Raw genomic sequence first — 23,046 nt, forward strand, 5'->3', positions numbered from 1 at the left:
CAACACTAAGGGACTTGGTTGCAGCCAACTACAACAAAAGAAAATAGGGCTATGACAGTCAGCTCATAAAAAGCGACAACTGACAACGACAAGTACTCTCAATGTTAAGAGACTTGATGGTAGGCAACTACAACAAAAGAGAATGAGAGTTAGGAAAGTCAGCATAATTAAGACGACAATGAATGGCTACCAAAAAGAGGCTATTCCACAAAAATAGTCAAGTCATGAACGACAAAATACTCTCAAAGCAGAACTTTGACAATCTTTAACTTTGAGAGTGGGACTATTGTTATGGATGAGAAAATCCATATTTTCTACAATTCGAATTCCACGGAATTCAAGAGGGAAGATATATCTGGATGTCATATAATTCAGGAGAAGATATCCTATATTCAAACGGAGAAGATATCCTGATTGCCTCAAGATTCTTCCCAGATTCAGATAACCAGATTTATTAGATGTATCAGAATTCGAATTCCACAAACCCCAGAGGGATCAGGATTTAACTCCTATAAATAGGGAAGTAAGCCAAACCCTAAAGGTATGCTCACAACATCCTATGCTTTACACTCAACTACTCTGATTCTGACTTAAGCATCGGAGCCTGTGTGGCAAGAGCCACACTAGTCTTTAATGCTATTCTGTTTTGCAAGTATTGTCGATCTCTTTGATTCTAGAAGATTGGTGTGAATTTGGCGGAATCCTAAGAGGCCAAATTTCTGCATCAACATTATATACCTTAAATACGATAGTATAGCTTTTTAACTTATATTTTTTGGAACTCTCGTGTTGCTCTGGATTGAGAGATGGATGACATGTTGTGTCAATTATTTGGTGCTATCCCTCCAACGTAAACCATTGATACTTGGTCCTCAATAATTGTTATCATAATTTCCAATTTCCATGCTTTATGTGATTTGGCATTTATTTCTCCCTTAACTCTCTGTTCATTATCCACTTGACGCAATGACCTATTTTCACAACAATTTTAAGCAACATCATATCACTCACTGTATCTTTTCTTCCACTGTTGATGTCTTGGAGGAGTTATTTAATGACATTCATGCAATTATATTGCCTCTATTATTATCCTATTTGATACTACGACACTAGTTAACTTATAATTTCTTTCATTAATGTCGATGTAAAACTTCAGACATGACATATCGTTCATCGTCACTGGAGGATCATCGGTTGTACTTAAGTCTTGCATTGAAATAAATCTAGCACCAGTACTACTGGTGTGAGCTCATGACACCCAAATATCAAAATTAGCAGAGGGGATCAATCAGTTAGGTTTTGTTGCTTACCTTCCATGATCGTCATGCTACCACAATAGCCCTATTTCAGTGAGGCAACAATTGATTTTTACCTAGTCCCTACACACATTTAGTCATCTAGAAGGCGTCCGCTTGTCGGTTTGTCGGTGACGGGGGAAACCCAATGTAACGTCCTTCTCTATCTTATCGCTAGTTCAAGTCCTATTTGTTCTTCCCCTAGGCTTGTGTTCTGGCTTTTCATGCGAACTTGTGTTCTATATTTGCGTCTCGCCCTAAGGTCGGTCTCCCTCAACTTTGGACGCAATTCGTCATGTCTTAGCCACGTGACTTTCTAATCATCCGATAGGTGGTATTTAGATTACACTACCCATAACTATTGATATATATGCTTACAATAGTTCAAATAAGAACTTGACGAGAAAAAATAAAGTAAAACAAAATAAATTAAAATGATATATCTTCGAAGGGACGTATTAATGAATTACAAGAAGTCTCTTTTAAGAGATTCCCGTGCTAAAGATAATATCTAGCTCAATAAATCTATTTAACAAGACAACAATAAATTGACATCTTGGATAGTGAAGTCACATAGAAGTATCTTTACTTCACTATTAAAATAAGAGTTTAATAACAAATCATATTGATTATTGCTACTACCTTCTTACAAAATTTTAACTTTAAGCATTTCTTGACTAACTACTCAACCTAAAAGCATTCTATAAATGCTTTCTTATGATTAAAAGCACTCTTCGTTTTAAGTTACTGCAAAGCATGATAATTTTATATAAAAGTTTAAATTTAATTGTTGGGTTTGTAAAATAGTGTAAATAAAGTCTCACATTAATTAGGAAAGAGAATGATCTACCGTATCGTAAGAGAAGATAATTATCTCCATGGTATGAAGTCTTTTAGGTCTAAAACCAAAGGCGTTAGGTTAATTATATCATACTAGAGATACTTGAACGTATCGTTGTCCTTAACATTACCCTAGACAAAAAGTACTTTCAATCCTACCAAATATAGTGAAACAATAACATTTTGCTTTGGCTTTTTGTGTTATTTTTTCCTTGAAAAATCTGCTCACACCATTCGTGGTGGTGATGCCTTTTTATTATTGCAATAATATAGACCTGACAGTGACCTTTTGCATTTTCATCCCAATCCCATGTGGGCGGACAACTGATCTATCCGACAAAACTTTAATAATTATTTCTTAGTGTGGATATATTCAATCATATCCCATCTATATTTCTTTTGATTAATGTCACTAATATTTATCACAAGTTCCTATTCCATTATATGTAATTAATTAATAACTTATTATTAAAAACTTTGAAACTTAGTTTATAGTCTAATCGACACACACATCGTCATTATTATCACGATGTTAAATATGCCGTTCAAATTAAGTTGGCTTAATCTCTTTTAATTAGAAAATCACAGGTCATTTGCCTCTCTCTCATCAACTACCTATGGACAAATTCATACATAATAAACATTTAATTTTTGCCCAACACGAAACAAATAAATAGGAAGATGATTATAAACTTATAAGTTTAATTATAAGTATAATTATACTAACATCAATGGTTATCACTAAAAGTATATAGCTCATTCTCTTGAGATTGAAAGTTTAAATTCTTAAGTTTCATATTTGATGTACAAGGTATCGTATAAAAAGTCCTCTATATAAACTTTTTTTTTTTTGAGGTAATCCCCTAAATAAACTTTGATCAATATAATGTAAGAAAATGATGCGCAAAGGAGAGAAAAAAAAATCTAACCATAATTTTTATTCTCTCTTCATAATTTTAATTTTTAAAAAAATATCTAGAAATCTAGGCACCTGCCATTTGTCTTTCTTTCTCCTCTTTTTTTTTTTTCTTTTTTACTTCAACAAATCCGGTGAAAATTAAAAAATATGATATTTATGGCAATTTTGTCATATCTGAATTGATATAACTCAACATTAATGAGTACCTATATAAAATCAACAGATCGTGAGTTCGAATCCCACCCCACAACCCCCACATTGTATTCAAATAGAAAAAAATTATCTGACATAGTATTGAAAGTATTACATTTGATGGTATACACATAATTATACCCTGCAAAATGAGTTCAAATATCATCATACTTAAAATTAAGTCAAGATGTTTATAAAATAACTCAAATACTCTGGGAGTGAAAAAAAGAATGACCCAGAACAAAAAATGTTATTATGTGTTTCCTGAGGATGAAATTCGTTAGAAAAATGAAGGAAAAAAAAAGCTCCCTATGGAGAATCCAATCTCACAACAAACTTAGATTTTCTTGGTTGACATAGGATCACTACATTACATATTTACTTTCGTGTGTATATATATAATTGGACAAAAGAAAAAAAAACTTAAATAGAAAAAAAAACAAAAGAAATTAAAGATACAAGTTGAAGGAAAGAAAAAAGAATCGAGGGGTAACGCGGCGGCTGCGCTATTGCCCCTTAAAAATGCTAATTAAAATACTCTATAGATTTTTTTTTTTAATCAGATTCAAAACTAGAAGAGATCTCCTTATGAAACTCGAACTTGGTGGATGTCTTGCGGGAGAAATCGGAAGCCAACTCCTTCAGCTCCTTCATTAGTGTCGGTGCCCCACAATAAAACACCCCTACAAAAAATTTTAAAATTAAAAATAATTAATAGATAAGAGTAGAAAAAAAAAAGAAAAAAGAAAAAAGAAAAAGAGAGAGAGTGGGAGTGGAGTGGGGGGCCCACCAACGTGAGTGTGCGGGTGGTTGAGAGTGATAATCTTATAAACTTGGCGCCAGTTGGGCTTTGCAAAGTGGGACTTGACACGTCGCCTGGAGACAACGTCGAGGCCGCTCTTGGCGCGGTGCAGGGACCGAAGCATGGCTATGAGGGCGGACCGGGTGTCACGCTCCTCGTACGCACTGGTGCGGTGATTGTAAACCTCGATCACGCGCCTCTCGTCCATCTTTGCCACCTCCATCATTATCCATTTGAACCACTTGGACAAACCCTTCTCTCGACTCATCCAGTGGAAGTACGCCTTCCTGGTCCTGAACCCTTTCCCCTGTCGGCTCCTCTGCCCTTGCGCTTGCCCCTTCTCCATTGCATTCGCTTCCGCTTCCGCTTCCGCTTCCGCCTCTCTCTCATCCTCCTTCATGTTGTAGAGTATGTCTTTCACTATGCTCACCATCGGCGTCCCCCCGATCCCCATCCCCACCAGCAGCACCACCTCGTATTTCGTGTAGTCCTGTGCCAGCGCTCCGTATGGACCGTCCATCAATATTTTTGGTAACCTGCCAACAATATTTTATTATTAAAAACATTTGTCTCTATCCCTTATTTGATTTGATTTGATTTCTTACTTGGGGTTTGGAGCTAGGGGAGGCTGACAAACCTCCTCGAACACAGTCTTGAGCTGCCTTGTCCAGTCACCAAGTGTCCGGATATGGACGCTCAAAAACTCATCTTCTGGAGCTGAAGTAATTGAAAATGGGTGCCTGTAATTGTATATTCAAAGATATCTTTTTAGTTTTCCAATAACAAGGAAGATATACACAAAGTAAGGGTATGGTATTTCAACATACCACTCGAAGGGGGATACGTCTGCACAGTTAACAAACATGTATTGCCCGCTCTTGTACTTGAACCCATGTGGCTTCGACACGTGCAGCGCGAGAACGTTTCCGGGATACACAGCCACCTACACAATTATTTAATGCAATGCTTTAAATGGATGAATATAGGATCAGAGCAATAGAGCATAGAAGAATTGGCTGCACCAACAACACTCACCTTGAGAATCTTCACGGGCTTGATACTGGATCTGAAAGCTCTTATAAGCCTCTCGCACCCGTACAGACAAACCGGCACCGCCAAATACATCCATGTCTGCAAATTCACACACCACATTACAAAACCAAACATACAGATTTCACTAGAGAGTTATTAGCAAGCTTGCTTACCGTTTTTTTATACCATTCCTTGGTGAGGTAGAGGTAGATGCCGTGGACGACGAGAAGGACGTAGACGATGACAAAGAGGTGGTGTGAGTACCAAAAGGCATTGAAGCCGGTGAGCCTCTTGAGGGGTTTTGGTACATTCAACTTGTTTCTCCTGAACCATGGAGTGGCCAATGTGAAGGCTATGGCCATTAAAACGACCATTACGATACCCGTCACTCCCTCCACGCCCTTCACGAACCACCAATAGTTGTCCGGCTGCTCCTCTCCAAAGAACCGCTTCATGGGCTCGTATTCCTCCTCCGTCGCGTGGAGCAGCCGCGGGAAATCGCACGTCAAATGCGCCAGCGCGTGCAGCCCCACGCCCACCGTGATTCCCGCCGCTATGACCTTGTGGAAATTGAGATTGTCGTCGAAGGGTACGACGACACCTAATTTGGTCTTGTTCCGGAGCCAGGTGATGGTGTTGCGGCAAACGGGGAGCAGAATGAGAGCCATGTTGAACTTGAGAGTCTCGGCTCCTCCTTTGGCCATGGAAATGCAATAACCCATGACCTTGAACACGGCCTTGTGGCGGTATTGGATGAACTTGTAAGCGAATAGGCCGCCTACGATGCCGAGCCAGAGCATCATCACCCAGATCCTCTGCCAATTGTCCTCAACGAAATATAGGAACTTGTCGTACGCTCTTAAGATGGGGTTGCTCTCGATTGTGGGCTTCAACTTTTGGCTCAGCAACTGACTCAGAACTTGGCTGTCCACTCGCACCGATTGGTTCGGGGCTTCCAATAATAGAGTCTCTAAGTTGTTAATCTGCACCACCACCACCACCAAATTCAATGTTATAGAAGAAGAAATTTCAATTTTCCTTTCAGTTTTATTATGTGGATTTGAACTTACCATGATGTAGCCAGCATTTCTAGAGTCCAATTCTTTCATGATCAAGGCCGCATACTCTCTTGCTTGTTTCTGAATTGTGGAAAGCTTGTTCGCAGAGGCACTCATCTTGATAATCTACAAGCAGTAAATTCAAATTTAAAGTCAAATTCGAACACGGTTTAATCGTTGTATTAAGTTCGTTTCTAACTAATTACATAGTTCGTTATTGTATAGTTTATATTTCTGTTAATGTAAATCTGACTCATGTATATAAAGAGGACAACTGTACTCTTTTGAAGTAATGAGAATATTCAACTTTTTCTCATTCTATTACTAATTTGGTATTAGTTGTATTCAGTTTTCTCCCGTGCATTTCTATGTGATTTCTTAATCCTCATCATGCAGTCAATCACCGACCATCCCGAGGATCCTTTTTTGCCACCTGCTTCTTCAACTGCTTATTCTCAGAAGCCATCCTCTTCTTTATCCGGTGATAATTCTGCTTTCAATCCTTACTATCTCCATCACGATGATAATCTCGACCTGGTTCTTGTCGATCAATTATTGATGGAGGCATCTTATCGATCAATTATTGATGGAGGAAAATTATACCTCCTGGAGCCGTCAAGAACAAATTGGGTTTCACCAATGGAACAATTACTCGACCTTTTGGAGATTTTTACTAGCCGCCTAGATTCGTAATAATCACATTATTATTGCATGGTTTCTCGATTCAGTGTAAAAGGATATCTCTACAAGTACTCTATTTTCAGAATTTGATCGTGATATATGGATTGATTTAAAGGAAATGTTTGAGAAGAGCAATGATCCTCGCATTTTTCAATTGAAGCGCGCTCTCGCCACCGTTGCTCAAGATCAATAATCGTTAGTGTTTACTTCACAAAATTGAAGTCTCTTTGGGATGAATTGAGAAGATATCGTTCTTGTTCTTGTTTGTGTGGAGGTGCGAAATCTGCAACTCTTTTTTTACAGTATGAATATTTGATGAATTTTTTTGTGGGATTAAACGAGTCTTATTCTCACACTCGTGTTCAATTACTGCTTATGGATCCCCCTCTATCCATTAACAAGGCCTTTTCTCTGGTAAATGAAGAGGAACAACATCGTTCGATTAATGCTTCATTGTCGAACACTACTGTTCCATCATTTGCTATGGCTGTTCAACATTCTACTAATGTTAACAAGTCCCATTCGAAAACTAATTCTAATTCGAAGTCGAAAAATGAGCTCTCTATTTGCACTCAATGTGGCATCTTAGGCCATACCATGCCCCACCTCTTGGCAAAGTAGGCTGATGGGCAAGACCCCTCCAGCCACAATGGTGTGGGGCGTCAGAGGCTGTTGCCTCGTGGCCAACTCGAAGGGGCTGAAGTTCGACGCAGAGCTTTTTGGTTGTTGGTGTTATAAGCTTCATGACTATCCACCCTACTATAAATTTCAAGGTCAGCAATCGTCTTCTCATTCTACTGCAAATACTAATTCTGTTACTTTGCAATCTCAGGTTCCTGTAGTCATATGAAAGCTTGGATCTCGAGCCATGGCTGTTACTCGAGCCGATTTTGGATCTAATATGGCGACAACTGATTTAATTGCTTTAGTCTCAGTTGGCGAATTCTAGAGCTCCTGCTCATGATGGCAACTCTATTTCTTACGTGGCAAGTATAGCTGATTCTTCTATGCCTTTCAACCAGTCTTGGATTATTGAATATGGAGCCTCGGCTCATATTTGTTGCTCAAAGTCCTTATTGTAGAATTTATCTCGAGTTTAACCCCTTACTGTCAACTCGCCAAACAATATGCAGTTTATTGTGGAATTCAAAGGTTCTGTACGCATATCAGAAGTCATTGCTCTTCATAATGTCTTCTATATTCCTACATTTCATTACAACCTTATATCCGTTGGAGCTTTAACTAGGGATTTTTTCAAATATATGAGTGGATTTCTCTAATAATTCTTGTCTTTTTCAGGACAAGTATACTTAGAGGACAATTGGCAAGGGTATTTTATAAAATGATCTCTATTATCTCGGCAGTTCGCTCCTTGGTGATGTTCCTTCATCTACTATTTGTAGTTCTTCACATTCTGTAAAAACAAACCTTCATTTAAAATTTGGCACAATGGCTTTGGACATCCATCTTTTAAGCAATTGCATGTTGTACGTGATACACTACCGTTTGATTCCAATGTATGCAAATATCATCTATGTTCTATGTGTCCTTTGGCAAAACAAAAGAATTTATCATTTACTTCGAATAATAACATTTCGAATAATAACATGGCTACTCATGTTTTGATTTGATTCATGCTGATGTTTGGGTGTCGTTTACACATCATACTTGTCATGACTATCAGTTTTACTATTGTTGATGGTTGTACTTGGTTTACTTGGATTTTTTTGCTATGCAATAAATCTAATGAGTTGTATGTCATAGCTTGGGTTTTTACCTATGTTGAGACGCAGTTTAGTGCTAAGATTAAGACATAATGCCCCTGAGCTGCAGTTTAAGGATTTTTTTTTTTCCCTCAAAGGGAGTTTTTCAACAATTTTCGTGTGTTGGCCACCCACCTGGGGCAAAATTCTATGGTTGAACGTAAGCACCAACACATACTTCATGGAGCTCGTGCTCTGTACTCTCAGTCTCAAGTTCCTATTAATTTTTTGGGGGACTGTGTCTTAACAACAATATATCTTATCAATCGAACTCCTTCAACACTTTCATTGGCATAGTTTTTTTCAGGAGCTTTATGGTCATATTCCAGATTATAGATCCTTACGTGTTTTTGGTTCTCTGTGTTTTGCCTCTACATTGGTCTGCTCATAGAACCAAATTTGAACCTTGTGCCTCTGCCTGTGTATTTGTTGGATATGTTGCTTGCATAAAATGTTATTGTCTTTATGATATACAACACAAGAAGCTGTTCATATCTCGAGATGTTATTTTTCATGAAACATGTTTCCCCTTTCATGATACTCCGAGTTTTGATCCCTTTCCAAACGCAGTATTGCCCCATCTTTCCATTATACTATTCGGCATTCAGAATCTCCAACTTTGTCATCAGCCTCTCCTAGTATACCAACTGCTACTGATGGTATACCTACTGATGAGCATGGGATTCATTCTTCACCACCGAATGGGATTGCTTCTTCAAGACCTTGTGAGGAATAACATCACTTTTGGTATTAAAATGCGAAAGAAACAGCCCGAAGGGAATACACAGCTGACCCACCTATTCGAGAGGGTGGGTATTCTCTCCCTTACAGCCTTTTTGGCACTCAAAAAACTAGACTCCCCTCCTCTTATCCTACTCGTCCTTTTTCTACCAGCACACTCTCACCCAAACACTACTGGGACCCACTAACAAAACCGTTATCCCTAAACATTCTCTAACATCATTTATTCCCTAGTATAATTCCCTTTTTACCCCTCCTATGGTAAGTATTCACTATTGCAACTTCCCCCTCGTCAACTCCACCTTGTCCTCAAAGGGGGAAATCTGGAAACTGGTGTCGCAAGTCATAGAAGGACTACCAAATTGCCTCTTCTTCAGGTAAGCCCTTCCAACGAATCAAAGCTTCCTTTTCACCAGTGTCCCTGTTGGTACCCGTGGCAAATATTTCTTCAGGTTCTGCACGCCATTCCAAATCCTCTGTCAGCTGCTGTGGAGTTGGCCGAACCGGAATGTTGGAGCGCACGACCCTCTTGAGTTGAGAAACGTGAAAAACTGGGTGAATGGCTGCATTTTCGGGCAATTCCAGTTTGTACACCACTGCACCAATTTTCTGCAAAATTCTAAAGGGCCCAAAGAACTTAGCGGACAGTTTTTCATTTCTTCTCTTAGCTACCAGTGTCCCTGTTGGTACCCGTGGCAAATATTTCTTCAGGTTCTGCACGCCATTCCAAATCCTCTGTCAGCTGCTGTGGAGTTGGCCGAACCGGAATGTTGGAGCGCACGACCCTCTTGAGTTGAGAAACGTGAAAAACTGGGTGAATGGCTGCATTTTCGGGCAATTCCAGTTTGTACACGACTGCACCAATTTTCTGCAAAATTCTAAAGGGCCCAAAGAACTTAGCAGACAGTTTTTCATTTCTTCTCTTAGCTAGTGATTTCTGTCGATATGGCCTCAGTTTCAGAAATACTTGATCCCCCTCCTGGAATTCCACCTCTGTGTGATGGGAATCGACCTGCTTCTTCATACGATTCTGCGCCTTAGACAGATTCTCCTTCAGCGCTACCAGGGCCACATCTCGGTCAGCCAACTGCTGATCAAAGGTTGCGTTGGACGTCTTTTGACTGCCATAAGACAAGAGAGGTGGGGGTGGACGTCCATAAACGACATGGAAATGAGTTGTGCCAATGGACCCATGATAAGTGGTGTTGTACCAGTATTCTTCCCATGGAAGCCATTGTCCCCAAGTACGCGGAGTGTTACAATCCTAACTCTTATCTTTGGATTGTACCCCACGAGTAGGTCATCGAGGACGATGACAGTTTAAGTGGGGGAGAATGTCACAACCATACTAGTAGAAAGTAGGTTGTGACGCCCACGTAGTGTGCAAGTGTCAGCGACAAGCATATGTCGCCCATCGGGCCATGTCAAGGGCCGAGAGTGAAGTGCCGTGATGCGACCAAGGAGGATGGTGCATCACCTATCACACCATATGGATGTGCTCAAGAATGCCTAGAGAAGGCATATGCAGAATGCAAAGCGAAGGCGACGTCAGTGGTGTCGGTGACAAGCTCAACGGGGGCCAGTTGGGGCCCCGGGCCACGACCCTAGAAGTTGGGGTTCTGTCAAGAGTTTGGACGAGCGGCTTTAAAGTTAGATGCATATTAGTGAGATATGTAAGCACGCCAAGTTTCGTGTCAATCGGAGTTCAAACGTGCACTCTACGTTGGCGAGTGACTCCTCGCCACTTTCGACGTTCATGCCTGCCAAGTCAAGTTTGCCTTAGAATGTACCTTAGGGGGAGGCATGGTGTTGGCTCTCCACCACCCCTGGGCCATGTCAGGGCCTAAGTGAGCCACCCCATGGCACATGCGTGTGTCATGGCGAGGGCGAGCGTCTACAAGACGAGTGTCTTGGGCGACTTTCGTCGAGGATAGAAAACTTGAGGACAGTGTCGGGCGGCACGGGTGTGCCGGCATTGCGCCTCGGTCCATGTGTCGGAGGTTGCACCACGGGGGTCCCTATGCGGTACGGTATGCTCAAACGACACGGCACGAGCGCAAGAGTCGTCGTGCCACGATAGTGTCCGGATGGCTGGATGTCCGGAAGGTCCCGATCATTAAGACAAGCACATGGGTCGGTTCTCGGTATGCGTGCCCAAGTGAGCAGTGAAGCCCGATGACATCCCGACGCTCGGGGTGACATCCTAAAGTACCGGTGGGCACCCGGTAAGTGAGAAAAAGCTAGTCTTGGCCCGGTAAGCGGCAAGACTCATCCCGGTTGCCAAGTTTAGTCATTCCTTGTCCGGAAGTCGGCAGGAATCATCCCGGCAGTACCCGGTAAGGCCGTTTAGCCCGTTATTGACTAGTTTCTCGGCAGGAATGGTCTTAGAGGCGTCCGATGGGCCCGATAAGCTAGTTCTGACATAGTTAAGCGGCGGATGTCCCGGTTGTACCTGGTTGGCGTTTTAAGCTCGTTCTGGCCTCGTTATAGATCAGAACTCATCCCGGTAAGGTCCTGGCTCATCGTAGGAGCAGGACGATCGAGTGACCGAGAACCAAGATGGTTGAAAACAAGTTGCGACGTCGCGTTCAGAAGACCTTGGCCTAGAGTAGAGGCAAGGTAGAGCCGTGGGACTTGGCCTAGTGTAGAGGCAAGCCGGCTAGAGTCGCGTTAGAGTTTAAATGCACGAACGGGCGACGTGCATTGCCGAGTCAAGGGAGAATTCCGCTGTAAGTGAAGCTCGGTCGAGGAAGAAAGAACCTCGCCTAAGGTCCGACGAAGCCACGAAGGGGCGTGAAAAGTGGATTGGAGCTAGAGTTCCTCGTAAGGCTAGCCATGGTCTAGCTTAGATCATGTCGCCGCACGGTTGAAAAATGTACGACCGTGACACGGAGCGTCACTGCAAAAACACCTCAAATACGTTTCCAAACATTTATTGACGATCTCAGATTGGCCATCCATTTGAGAGTGGTATGTTGTGCTTCGCTTTAGCTTGGTGCCTTGAATACGGAAGAGCTCAGTCCAAAAGTGGCTAAGGAACACTCGATCACGGTCAGAAATGATGGATTGAGGGAATCCATGCAGGCGTACCACTTCCCGAATGAATGCAGCAGCCACTGTTTTGGCAGTAAAAGGATGGCAGAGGGAAATGAAGTGAGCATACTGGCTCAAACGATCGACCACCACGAATACCGTGTCGAATCCCATGGATTTTGGCAACCCTTCCACAAAGTCGATCGTGATGTCTTCCCAAATACGCTCAGGAATGGGCAAGGGTTGTAACAGGCCTGCTGGAGATACTGTCATAGACTTATTTTGCTGGCACACAACACTCTTCCACAAATCTTTTTACATCAGTTTTCATTCCATGCCAGTATAATTCTCCCGTGATGCGTTTATAGGTCCTTAAAGAACTCTGAGTGTCCTCCTAAGATGGAATTGTGGTAGAGGTGTAATATGGCTGCCTTCAGAGTTGAGTTACTCAAGATCACCATCCTATTCTTATAATACAGCACTCCATGTTGCAAGCTATAATGAAGCTTAGTGGGAAGGCCACCCTCCAAATCCGAAATGAGTTTAAGCAAGGTAGGGTCTGTCTGTACTTCTGCCTTTAGTTTTTCAACATCCAATAGGGCAGAGGGACAGTCATTACCGTCAGTTGAGCCGTGGCTGGCATGCGGGATAAGGCGTCGGCTGCCCTGTTTTCAAGGCCAGGTTTATACTGAATTTCAAAGTCGTAGCCGAGGAGTTTGGACACCCATTTCTGGTATTCCGATTGCACAATTCTCTGCTCTAACAGATATTTTAATGCATGTTGATATGTTCTCACAATAAACCGCTGACCTAGAAGATAGGGCCGCCATTTTTGTATAGCTAAGGTAACGGCCATCAATTCCCTCTCATAAACTGATTTAGATTGCCCTTGTTGTGATAAGGTGTGGCTAAAATAGGCAATGGGACGTTGCTCTTGCATTAAGACAGCCCCCAAACCTGTGCCTGAGGCATCAGTTTCCACGACAAACGGTAAGCTAAAGTCTGGTAAAGTGAGCACAGGCGGTGTCACTATTGCCGTCTTAAGCTTCTGGAAAGCCTCAGTGGCTAATTCATCCCAAGCAAACGCATCTTTCTTCAGGAGTTGGGTAAGGGGGGCGGCCAATCTGCCATACTTCACTACGAACTTACGATAGTATCCCATTAAGCCTAAGAATCCCCCAAGTTCCCGCAAATTCGTTGGTATAGGCCACTGGAGCATAGCTCTTATCTTCGCAGGGTCCGCCTCCACACCCTCTACAGAGACCCAATGTCCCAGATATTCCACCTTCTCTTGCACGAAGCTACACTTCTTAAAGTTGGTATACAAAGAATGGTCACGTAGCAAATTAAAGACCACTGTTAAGTGAGTGAGATGAGAATTTAGATTAGGGCTATAGATTAGTATGTCATCAAAGAACACCAAAACGAACTTACGGAGAAATGGCCTGAAGACTTGGTTCATTAAAGCTTGGAAGGTGGCCGGTGCATTGGTCAACCCGAAGGGCATTACCAAGAATTCATAGTGGCCTTCATGCGTCCTGTTAGAGTATAGATATTAGTATATTTTATATTCTTGTATTAATATTAATTTGTCCTTTACCTTCTCCTTATAGGATTAGGTCAACCTTGTATATTTGTCTATATATATAAACTTTAATAATGAGAATAAATAACATTGGATTCTCTCCAATCTTAGTCTCTACACGTCCTAAATGCTGTTTTTTGAACAGCCTTCGGTGCCATACGGATTTGATGGTAGCCCGATCGCAGGTCAAGCTTGGAATAGATGCGGGAACCATGGAGTTCGTCCAACAACTCGTCTATCACCAGAATGGAGAATTTATCTGGTATTGTGACATTGTTTAGGGCTCTGTAGTCGACGCATAAACGCCAACTTCCATCCTTTTTCTTCTCTAGAATGACAGGGCTAGAGTAGGGACTTACACTTGGCTGTATCAACCCCTTTTGGATCATTTCTCCAATCATCTTCTCGATCTCAGCCTTCTGAGCATGCGCATATCAATAAGGTCTAACGTTGATTAGAGGTACTCCCTCTTTAATCTCAATCATGTGATCTATGGTTCTAGGAGGTGGCATCTATTCAGTGGATTGAAACACATCGTGGTATTCTTCCCGTAATTGGAAAATTTCCGGCGACCAGTTAGGGTCCCTCACCTCCAACTCCGCCACCTGCCCGACTCCTTGGGCTGTGATAGCTCATAGTTCCACGAAATACCCTTCATCGGTATCTTGCCACGCTTTTGTCAATCGCTTAAGAGATACCTCCAAGCGTGCCAGAGTAGGTTCCCCGTGCAGAACAATCCTTTTGTCTCCCCTTGCGAAGGACATGGTTAATGCTGGCCAGTTTGTTTTCATTTTTCCCATTGATTGTAGCCATTTCATCCCTAAGATCACGTCAAGGTCATTCAACTCTATAGGCAAGAAGTCTTCCACCACGGTGATCTCTGGAAGTTCAAGCACTACGCCACAGCATATCCCTTGCCCTTTTAAACCTGTCCCATCAATGATTCCATAGTTATAAGTATCGGATTGAGGAATGTTTAAATCACTAACCAGTTTCTGTGATAGGAAGTTGTGCGTCGCGCCACAGTCCAACAGAACTACAACCTCCCGGCATAGCAACACTCCGCGTACTTTAATCATTCCCGGAGTTGTTAATCCCACGATCGTGTTCAAGCGACACATTACTGCTTTGCCTTTTTCCAAAGATCGTTCGTCTCTCTCCCTGAGTGGCTCCTCCTCCTCTTTCGGCTTTCACTCATCGTCATTGTGTACCACAATCACTCGCAACTGCTTATTCTTGCACTTATGCCCCACAGTGTACTTCTCCTCACATTTGAAGCAGAGGCCATGCTTTTTCGCTTCTTGTATTCTTCTTCTGTCAATCTTTTGTAAGTGGTCTCCCGCTTGGCCGTCGTCGTTGGCGAGGTTACCGGGGCGACGTTGGACTTACTGGCCAGGGTGACCGTTCGAGTTGAGGTAGGCTCTCCCGTTTTGGCTGCCGATTTTCCCCCCACTGCTGCAACCTTCGTATTTCGATCTAAGGCTCTTTCCCCTGCCTCTTGGACTGCGGTAGCTATGTCCTCTACTAACTGAGCCCGCTTCATGATTTGTTCCAGGCCATTGGGCTCTGTCGCCAAGACTTCCGCCCGAACCACCGGATCGAGGTCGTTTAAGAACGCACACTCTAAGACTTCATCAGTGAGGTGGGGAAGAGGTGCCGACAGGGCTTCGAACGTATCGATGTAATCGGCGATGGTTCCTTCTTGCTTAATCGCAAGTACCCGTGCGCATTGGCGCTTCTCCTTAGCCTTCCGGAATCGCATCAACAAACGGCTCCCCAGGTTCTCCCAACTATTGAACCGATTCCGCTTCTCATGGTAACGATACCATGTCAGAGCCACTCCGTCAAAGCTTATCACAGACACGATATGCTTTTCTTCTTCAATTAGATGGTGGATTTCGAAATACCTTTCAGCGCGGAATAGCCAAGAATCAGGATCCGGGCCTGTGAAGATGGGCATCTCCACCTTTTTGAACTTGCTGCGATCGTATCCTTGCTCATGGATCTGGATTACCCTGTGGGATCAACCGCTTGCTTATCTTTCTGTAATGAAGTCTCGCCCAGCTGCGAAATCGATGAGGAGTTTCCGCCGGTGACATCTGCTATGAACCCTTCCAACATCGCTTGGATTCGGTTCGCGTCTTCTGTTGTTCATCCATCTTACCATACAGGGACGCGACCACCACCTTGAGGTCGACGATTTCTTTCTCGGTTGTTTCACATCTGGATTCCAGTTCCTTCACGATCATCTTCAAGTTCTTATCCCGATATCGAACTGCTCTGATACTAATTTGTGAGGAGTAACCTCACTTTTGGTATTAAAATGCGAAAGAAACAACCCGAAGGCAATACACAACTGACCCACCTATTCGAGAGGGTGGGTATTCTCTCCCTTACAGCCTTTTTGGCACTCAAAAAACTAGACTCTCCTCCTCTTACCGTACTCGTCCTTTTTCTACCAGCACACTCGAACCCAAACACTTAACAAAACTGTTATCCCTAAACATTCTCTTACATCATTTTGTCCAGCTATATCACCTTGATGGATTTTTAGATTGTCCTAATAATGATTCAATCTCGTGTTATTGGTGTTGATCATATTTCTCCCATTATTGGTGATGGTATTACATCATCTCCTACTGATGATGTTGCTCAAATTTCTTTTTGCCTATTATTGATGGTAGGGTGGTCATCGGTCGGTCGGAGTCGGTTTTGGACTCAAACCGCCGCCGACCACCGACAAGTTCGGTTTTCGTCAGTCGAAGTTCGTCGGTTTTAGAAAGTTCCACGACTCCGACCGACCAAGTACACTAATGATTGGTCGGTTTTGTTCAGTTTGGTGAAGAGAAATGGGAGAAGGAAAAAGAAAAAAATTAGAAACAGAAGAAGAAAAAAGAAGAAACAATAGAGGGAAGAAGAAGAAAAAAGAGAGAGAAAAAAGAGTAGAAACGGAAGAAAAAAGAAAAAATAGAAAAGAGAAGAAGAAAAAGATGAAGCTTTACGCAAATAAACAAAATAAAAGAAAAAAAGGGATGAGAAGATAACAGAGGGGAGAAGAAAAGATAACAGAGGCCAGAGGGGAGGCGGAAGAGATAGAGAGAGAAGGGAAGAAAAGAAAATAGGAGATAGGATAATGAAGTACGAATATGATGTGAGATAGTAAAAAAAATTGAATATAAAAAATAAATCTGATGGGAAGGTGAAAATATTTTAAATATAAAAAATAAATTACATCAAATAAAACTGAACCCGACTGAGTTACTAAGTAAATCGACCGACCGACATCAATTCGGTCGATTTTAGTCGGTCGGATCGATCGATTTTTCGGAAGCTTTTGTTCAGCCCTAGTTGATGGTACTATTTCTTTGGTTCTTTGTGATGGTGCTAGTTCCTCTGTTCCACAAAGATCATTATGTATTGTCAAACATCCATTTTACTTGCCAGATTATCATTATGCTCTTTTGAAAGGGGACTCTCCACCTCCATTTTTTTACCAAACATCCCTTACAGAATTGACATTATATGGATTTGAGGGGGTGTATATGGATTTGTCTCTCGGTTATAATCCAACTGATGTTGTTCATCGATAGGGGGAGCGTTTAGTCTGTCGTCTTCAAAAATCCATCTATGGTTTGAAAAAAGCCTCACGATAGTGGTTTGTTAAATTTTCAGCCACATTGTTATCACTTAGATTTTGCCAATCTAAGGTTGATCATTCATTGTTTTTACGAGGTTCTGGACCGTCCTCGTTTATGTCGATGACATTATTATAACTGGAGCCTCTCTTCCTCTTATTAATGAATTGAAATTGCTCCTTCATCATCGCTTCAAATTTAAGGATTTGGGATCTCTCGAGTATTTCCTTGGTTTGGAACTTGCTCGTACTTCTCGTGGTATTGCTCTTTCTCATGAGTGGCATTATACTTTGTCACATTTGGAGGATGTTGGTTTACTAAGTTGTAAACTTGTTTCATTACCTATGGATCCTAATATCCACCTTCAAGCTGCAGATGATTTTGAGCCTCTTCATGATGTTTGTTTCTATCATTGCCTTGTTGGCCAGTTGTTATATCTGACTATTTATAGGCTGGATATTACGTCTGCAGTCAGCAAGTTAAGTCACTATGTTTCTCGTCCGAGCAAAGCTCACCTTTTTGTTGTTTCTCATCTGCGGCTGTATTTAAAGAATTCATCTAGTAAGGGAATTTTTCTTTTTGCTTCATCAAATTTTCAGTTGCGTGCCTTCTCTGATGCAGACTGGGGCTCTGGCCTTGATACCTGTCGATCCACCACTGGATATTGTGTCTTCTTGGGGGAGTCCATGATTTCTTGGAAGGTAAAGTAGCAGACCATCTTGCGTTCCTCAGCAGAGGCAGAGTACAGGGCTTTGTCAGCTACGACATGTGAACTTATTTGGATTTCGAGTCTCTTAGCAGATATGCAGGTCATTTTTCAGCCTCTGGCCCTTAGTTTCTGTGATAGTGAGGTAGCTATCCACATGACCTTAAATCTCAAGTTCCATGAACGGACTAAGCATATTGAACTTGACTGCCATTTCATTCGTGAACAAATTCTTAATAGTTTTGTTCGTCTACTCCCACTTCGCTCTCATTTGCAGCTTCCTGATGCCCCCACTAAGATTCTTTCTTCTCCTACTTTCAGTTTTTTACTGTCCAAGATGGACTTAGTTGATGTTTATGCTCCATTTTGACGGAGAGTATTAAGTTAGTTTCTAACTAATTACGTTAGTACCTTATTGTATGGTTTATATTTCTGTTTATGTAACAACTGTACTCTTTTGAAGTAATGAGAATATTCAACTTTTTCCCATTCCATTTCTAATATGCTGAAAAGTCTATAATGTTACATAATTAATCAATTGGGTTGGGTACCTCTTTGACTTCTTCTTCCGTGACTCTTACATCTGCATCTGTATCCACCCTGCAGTATCAAAAATCCAAATGGGGGATGATTTAGATTTAGATTTAGATTTAGGAAATTAATAAATAAGTAAAGGTTTTTTTTTTGTGGTGTGTTACATGTCAAAGAAAGTCTGAAGCTTGGAATCGAAGCTGTCGTCGGAGATCTGTTCCCAGAAGTCTTTGAGCTGTGCTTTGTTAATGGAATCGCCGGTAATGTTGCGCTTCCGGGCCAGTGCTCGGAATAATTCTCCGGCGACCTTTTTGGATTTTTTGTTCATTCCTGTGACAGTAAATTAGAATTAATTAGAATCAGAGATAAAATTGGAATTGGAATTGGAATTGGAGTTGGGTGTTGTGTTGTTACCTATGCAGTCTCCGAACAAGGAGGAGGGGAGAAGGCCGTAGGAGGCGGCGGTGAGTTCATCGAAACGCTTCTCAACAGGAGCCCAACCGGAGCCGGTCTTGGTGGCGATGAACTTGAGGGCCTTAAGGGCGTGGGTGGCGCCGGCGGAGTAGGGCTTGTGAGGCCTCATTTGGGGTCATGGACAAACAAATGAACAAAGTCTGCAGAGAAATGGAAGTCAAATTAGGAAATGTTGGAGTCTGGTTTTGGAAGCAGAAGAAAGAGGATAGAAATGGAAGAGAGAGGGAGGGGTGCTTACAAAAAACGGATCTAGGAACTGCTCGGAAGCAGGGTTGACCTCATCCCACTGTTTGATTATTTGCATATTCATTCTTTTTTATTTCGGACGATTATTACTATTAATTTTTTCCTTCTCTCTCTAAATAACATTTTAAATAAATACATTTTTCCGTTGGGTAGATGGATATTAGTTAATTATATAGTTTTCTATTTTTTTATTAAATTACAAGTTTGCCCTTAAATTTGTTAAGTTGTGCCATAGTTCTAGTAAATTTTGGAAATTATCAATTTTTTTTAGAGTACGATAATATGTGAGAGTTCAAATTCGAGCCTGACTTAATTAATTGAGCTATACGTTGATACCAAATTGAATGTATGACAAATGAGATAATTTTGGGTAGATTAAAAGAATTAGTTTTTTTTTTTTTTTGCAAGTGAGAAAAAGATGAGGAAATGGAACAAAATCAACCTGCATAAATACACTAAACTTAACCATGTAATTTTTATATGATGACCAATTAAACTATCACATAAACATCAAAGTGATCAAAATAACAATAAACATCAATTAAGCATCAAATTATAAATTCGAAGATTTATTAGAACATCATTTTAAATATCAAGAACTAAACAAATTTTTAAAGTTTAGAAATCCATTAAAATCTTAAAGTTTAGAAATCCATTAAAATAACACTTTGACGAGTAGATTTGTTGAGGGTTAAATTTGTAATTTGACTTTTATTATGGACAGTCAGGAAGGTGAGAGAAATTTAATACGCAATTGAAGATCCATAGGCAAATTTGGAAAGCGGTGCAAGAGAAATGGGAAAGTGAGCCCGCAACCAAACCAATCAACCCTTCTCTCTCCTCCTCTTTTTCTTTCTTTAGGATTAAATGATCTTGGACTCAAATCCATCATTTTCACCTAACATGGACTTTCTGAGCTGCACTTCCTTTATTGTACTAAGAAAATGCATTCATTTTCTTATTGTTTTGGAATTTACTTTTACTTTCTTAGAATTGAGAGGAGAGGAGTCACTTATCTCATTTGAAAATTTTTGTTGCGTGAATGATTTGATCGAATACTTTTGGGCAATGCCCTTGGAATGAACCACACATAATGTTACGGTGTATTGAGGTATGGTTGTTGGTCACTGTTCACGCCTCATGTTATTGACTATATTCTTGAACTGAAACATATCGTATAATCTTGAGAAGCATGTTGGTCAGAGTAGAATTATTCGTTGTAGGCTTTATATCCCTTTCATATATTGTGTCAATCACCACCTCATAAAATTAGTTATGCATTATGTTTGTCATGTCTTCTCAAGGAATGGAGAATGTATATATATCTAGTTTTGTTTCATTTTCTTGTGGAGAAAGAAAATAAAATACATATTATATAGGGTACTAGATTGGAGGAGATCAAAATAATTGCTAAAGCAATAAATTACATTGAATTGAATGAAAGAAAATGATGTACACATATATAGTGCAAAAGGCAGAGAGTGGCCATTCCCTTAGTTTTATTATTGGGATGGGAGGAAGCACTTAGTTTTCATTTCTTCTCTCCCTCCCTCAGTTTTAGTTTCTATTTTCTATCGTTCTTTGCAAGTTAGCACTTTTGCACTAGTGGGGAGTGTCATGGATATTTTGTCAAATCTCTTGAAAGAAAAGAGATTGGATTATATTTTTAAAAGCTTTGATGAGAGATTAGAGTAGGATCAAAAGAATAGAAGAGTAGAAATGACCCAATTTCTTTGGACAAATAACTTTGAGAATTGGTTGCGTAACTCCCCAAGAGTTTATCTCATGTACCTCACTCCTTCTTTAAGCTTAGCTGGAGAAATTTGATGAAATCATCTTTCTAACCACATGTTATTCTTCACGGACATGTTGTTGTGGTCCACTTTGAAGGTAAAGACCTTTTTAGCCTTAGCTCTGAAGTGTCGTTCTTCACGGGAATATTATTGCAGTCTACTTATTGAATGTAAATGACCGCTCCTTTTAGCCTTCAATTTCAAAATGAAGTTCTTTATGGAATGTTGTATAACAGCTCACTTTGTGTAGTGAAGGACCCTTGAAATTGAAAGATTTCCTGCGAGAGAAACGGGACCTTTTTAGTCTGAAGACGACCTTTGTTTCAAAGTTTTGTATAATACAGTTACAATTTTTCTCCAATGTAGCATTGCTTGACTTTGCCCCAGTTTGGAGATTTGTAAAAAGGACCTTGAAGCCTTTGAAACTGATGTCGTTGATCTACATTGATTGCCCCCGTCATTGAACTGAAGGATTGTCGTGACCTTTTTATCTTTCTTTTTCTTTTTCTTTTTCTTTTTTTCCTTTTTTTTTGGCCAAACACAACCTTTTTTTATAAACAAAAAAGGGTGCAATCACATATAAAAAAAAAAAATTGATCCTGCGTAGTCGTCTCTTGTAACTCTGACTGCTGTTCCAGATTATTTCGTTGTTGCTACTCTCATAACATGATGAAACTGTTCTCAAACGAAGCTCATTAAAGAAGATTGAGATCTTGAGACTATTTGTCAGGTCGCTAACTTCCCAATTCTCAAAATCATTATCCTCGATCTTGGAATCACTTTTTACTAAAAAAAAAGTAACAGATGAAGGATTAAGCTTGAAGAACAAGACGGAAGAGAGTTGGGAAGAAAATTTTAGATATGAATAAAAGGAAGTCAAAATACGGAGATGCTTGTGCGACTGTAAGTACCAATTCATGAAGCAGTAAATCATAAGAGCCTAATGTATTTTATTACCTTCTAAGTTTACAGGGTAACACTAGGTGGATAATTTTGGACGTTTACCACACAATTAGATGTGGCAGGCTTAGCAAAAGGCTTTTTATGGTAAGTAGGTAAATATTGATATTCATCACAAAAATTGTATGTGACGGGCTGAGTAAAGAGTTTTTTTTTTTTTTTTGTAGTAAAGGATCAACTCTCAATATTGACCATATTTACCATATATCGGTAGGCTAGGCTCAAGGTAGATTAGTCTCAAAGCGGGCTAGACTCAAGATTTTATAGAGGTGCGTAATCTTGGACTCTTACCTCAAAAAGGAATTTTTGCACCAGCATGGATATTTAGTGATTTACTGGTTCGCACATGGGAAGAAATAGGGAGGCCAACATAAAGTTGTTTGAGTTAAGGTTTAGCCTGAGAACAAAGCTTGGTAAAATGGTTGAGTTTTGAAAAAAATTATATCTCATTGAGGACCTTGAAGGCATTCACAAATTTTTTCGTTTTTTCAATTTTCATTTATTTTTTCACTTTTTTTCTTCTTTTTTCTTTTTTGTTTTGTTTTTTTGTTTTTGTTTTTGTTTTTGTTTTTTTTTTGTTTCCTAGTGACTTACTATGGTTGGTTTATGATTTGATAAGCACCAAGGTTGCTCGTGTTTACAAAGCTAGAGGTCCTTCTAGGATCCTTGCAAACATTCACAAAAACGACTAACTTACCGAATGATTCCAACCAAGAGTAAGGTTAGAAGTTGAATCACTCTTAGATCGGACTTAGAATCT

The 23,046-nt window shown here is 40.6% G+C and overlaps 1 protein-coding gene across 2 annotated transcripts; it reads right to left on the reverse strand.

The window, feature by feature from the left end:
- Positions 1-3,572: 3,572 nt before the first annotated feature.
- On the reverse strand, positions 3,573-19,519 carry LOC111020136 (respiratory burst oxidase homolog protein D). 2 transcript variants are annotated; one of them, XM_088123750.1, is made up of 10 exons: positions 19,228-19,519; positions 18,981-19,143; positions 18,834-18,882; positions 6,151-6,264; positions 5,254-6,063; positions 5,084-5,179; positions 4,876-4,991; positions 4,654-4,788; positions 4,037-4,584; positions 3,573-3,929 (listed from the first exon to the last, which is right to left on the reverse strand). In XM_088123750.1, exons 1-10 carry the CDS (start codon positions 19,394-19,396, stop codon positions 3,802-3,804), a joined length of 2,328 nt encoding a protein of 775 aa, XP_087979876.1. In that variant the 5' UTR covers positions 19,397-19,519; the 3' UTR covers positions 3,573-3,801. The 2 variants fall into 2 exon arrangements, with proteins under 2 accessions (XP_087979876.1, XP_087979877.1); XM_088123751.1 differs by lacking the exon at positions 3,573-3,929 and having other exon boundaries at positions 4,294-4,584; positions 4,686-4,788.
- Positions 19,520-23,046: the final 3,527 nt, after the last annotated feature.

This window comes from Momordica charantia (assembly GCF_013281855.1).
Source record: "Momordica charantia cultivar OHB3-1 chromosome 5 unlocalized genomic scaffold, Mcharantia_2.0 BLBB01000005.1, whole genome shotgun sequence".
In the NCBI taxonomy this organism is placed as follows: domain Eukaryota; kingdom Viridiplantae; phylum Streptophyta; class Magnoliopsida; order Cucurbitales; family Cucurbitaceae; genus Momordica; species Momordica charantia.

What these genes read in the sequence shown, in the direction of transcription:
- LOC111020136 (XM_088123750.1), bottom strand. Translation starts at nt 19,396, where the DNA reads ATGAGGCCTCACAAGCCCTACTCCGCCGGCGCCACCCACGCCCTTAAG. An exon ending in CGGAAGAAGAAGTCAAAGAG is followed by an intron (nt 6,265 to 18,833) that starts GTACCCAACCCA and finishes TACTGCTTGTAG; the next exon opens with ATTATCAAGATGAGTGCCTC. An exon ending in CCCCTAGCTCCAAACCCCAA is followed by an intron (nt 4,585 to 4,653) that starts GTAAGAAATCAA and finishes TATTGTTGGCAG; the next exon opens with GTTACCAAAAATATTGATGG.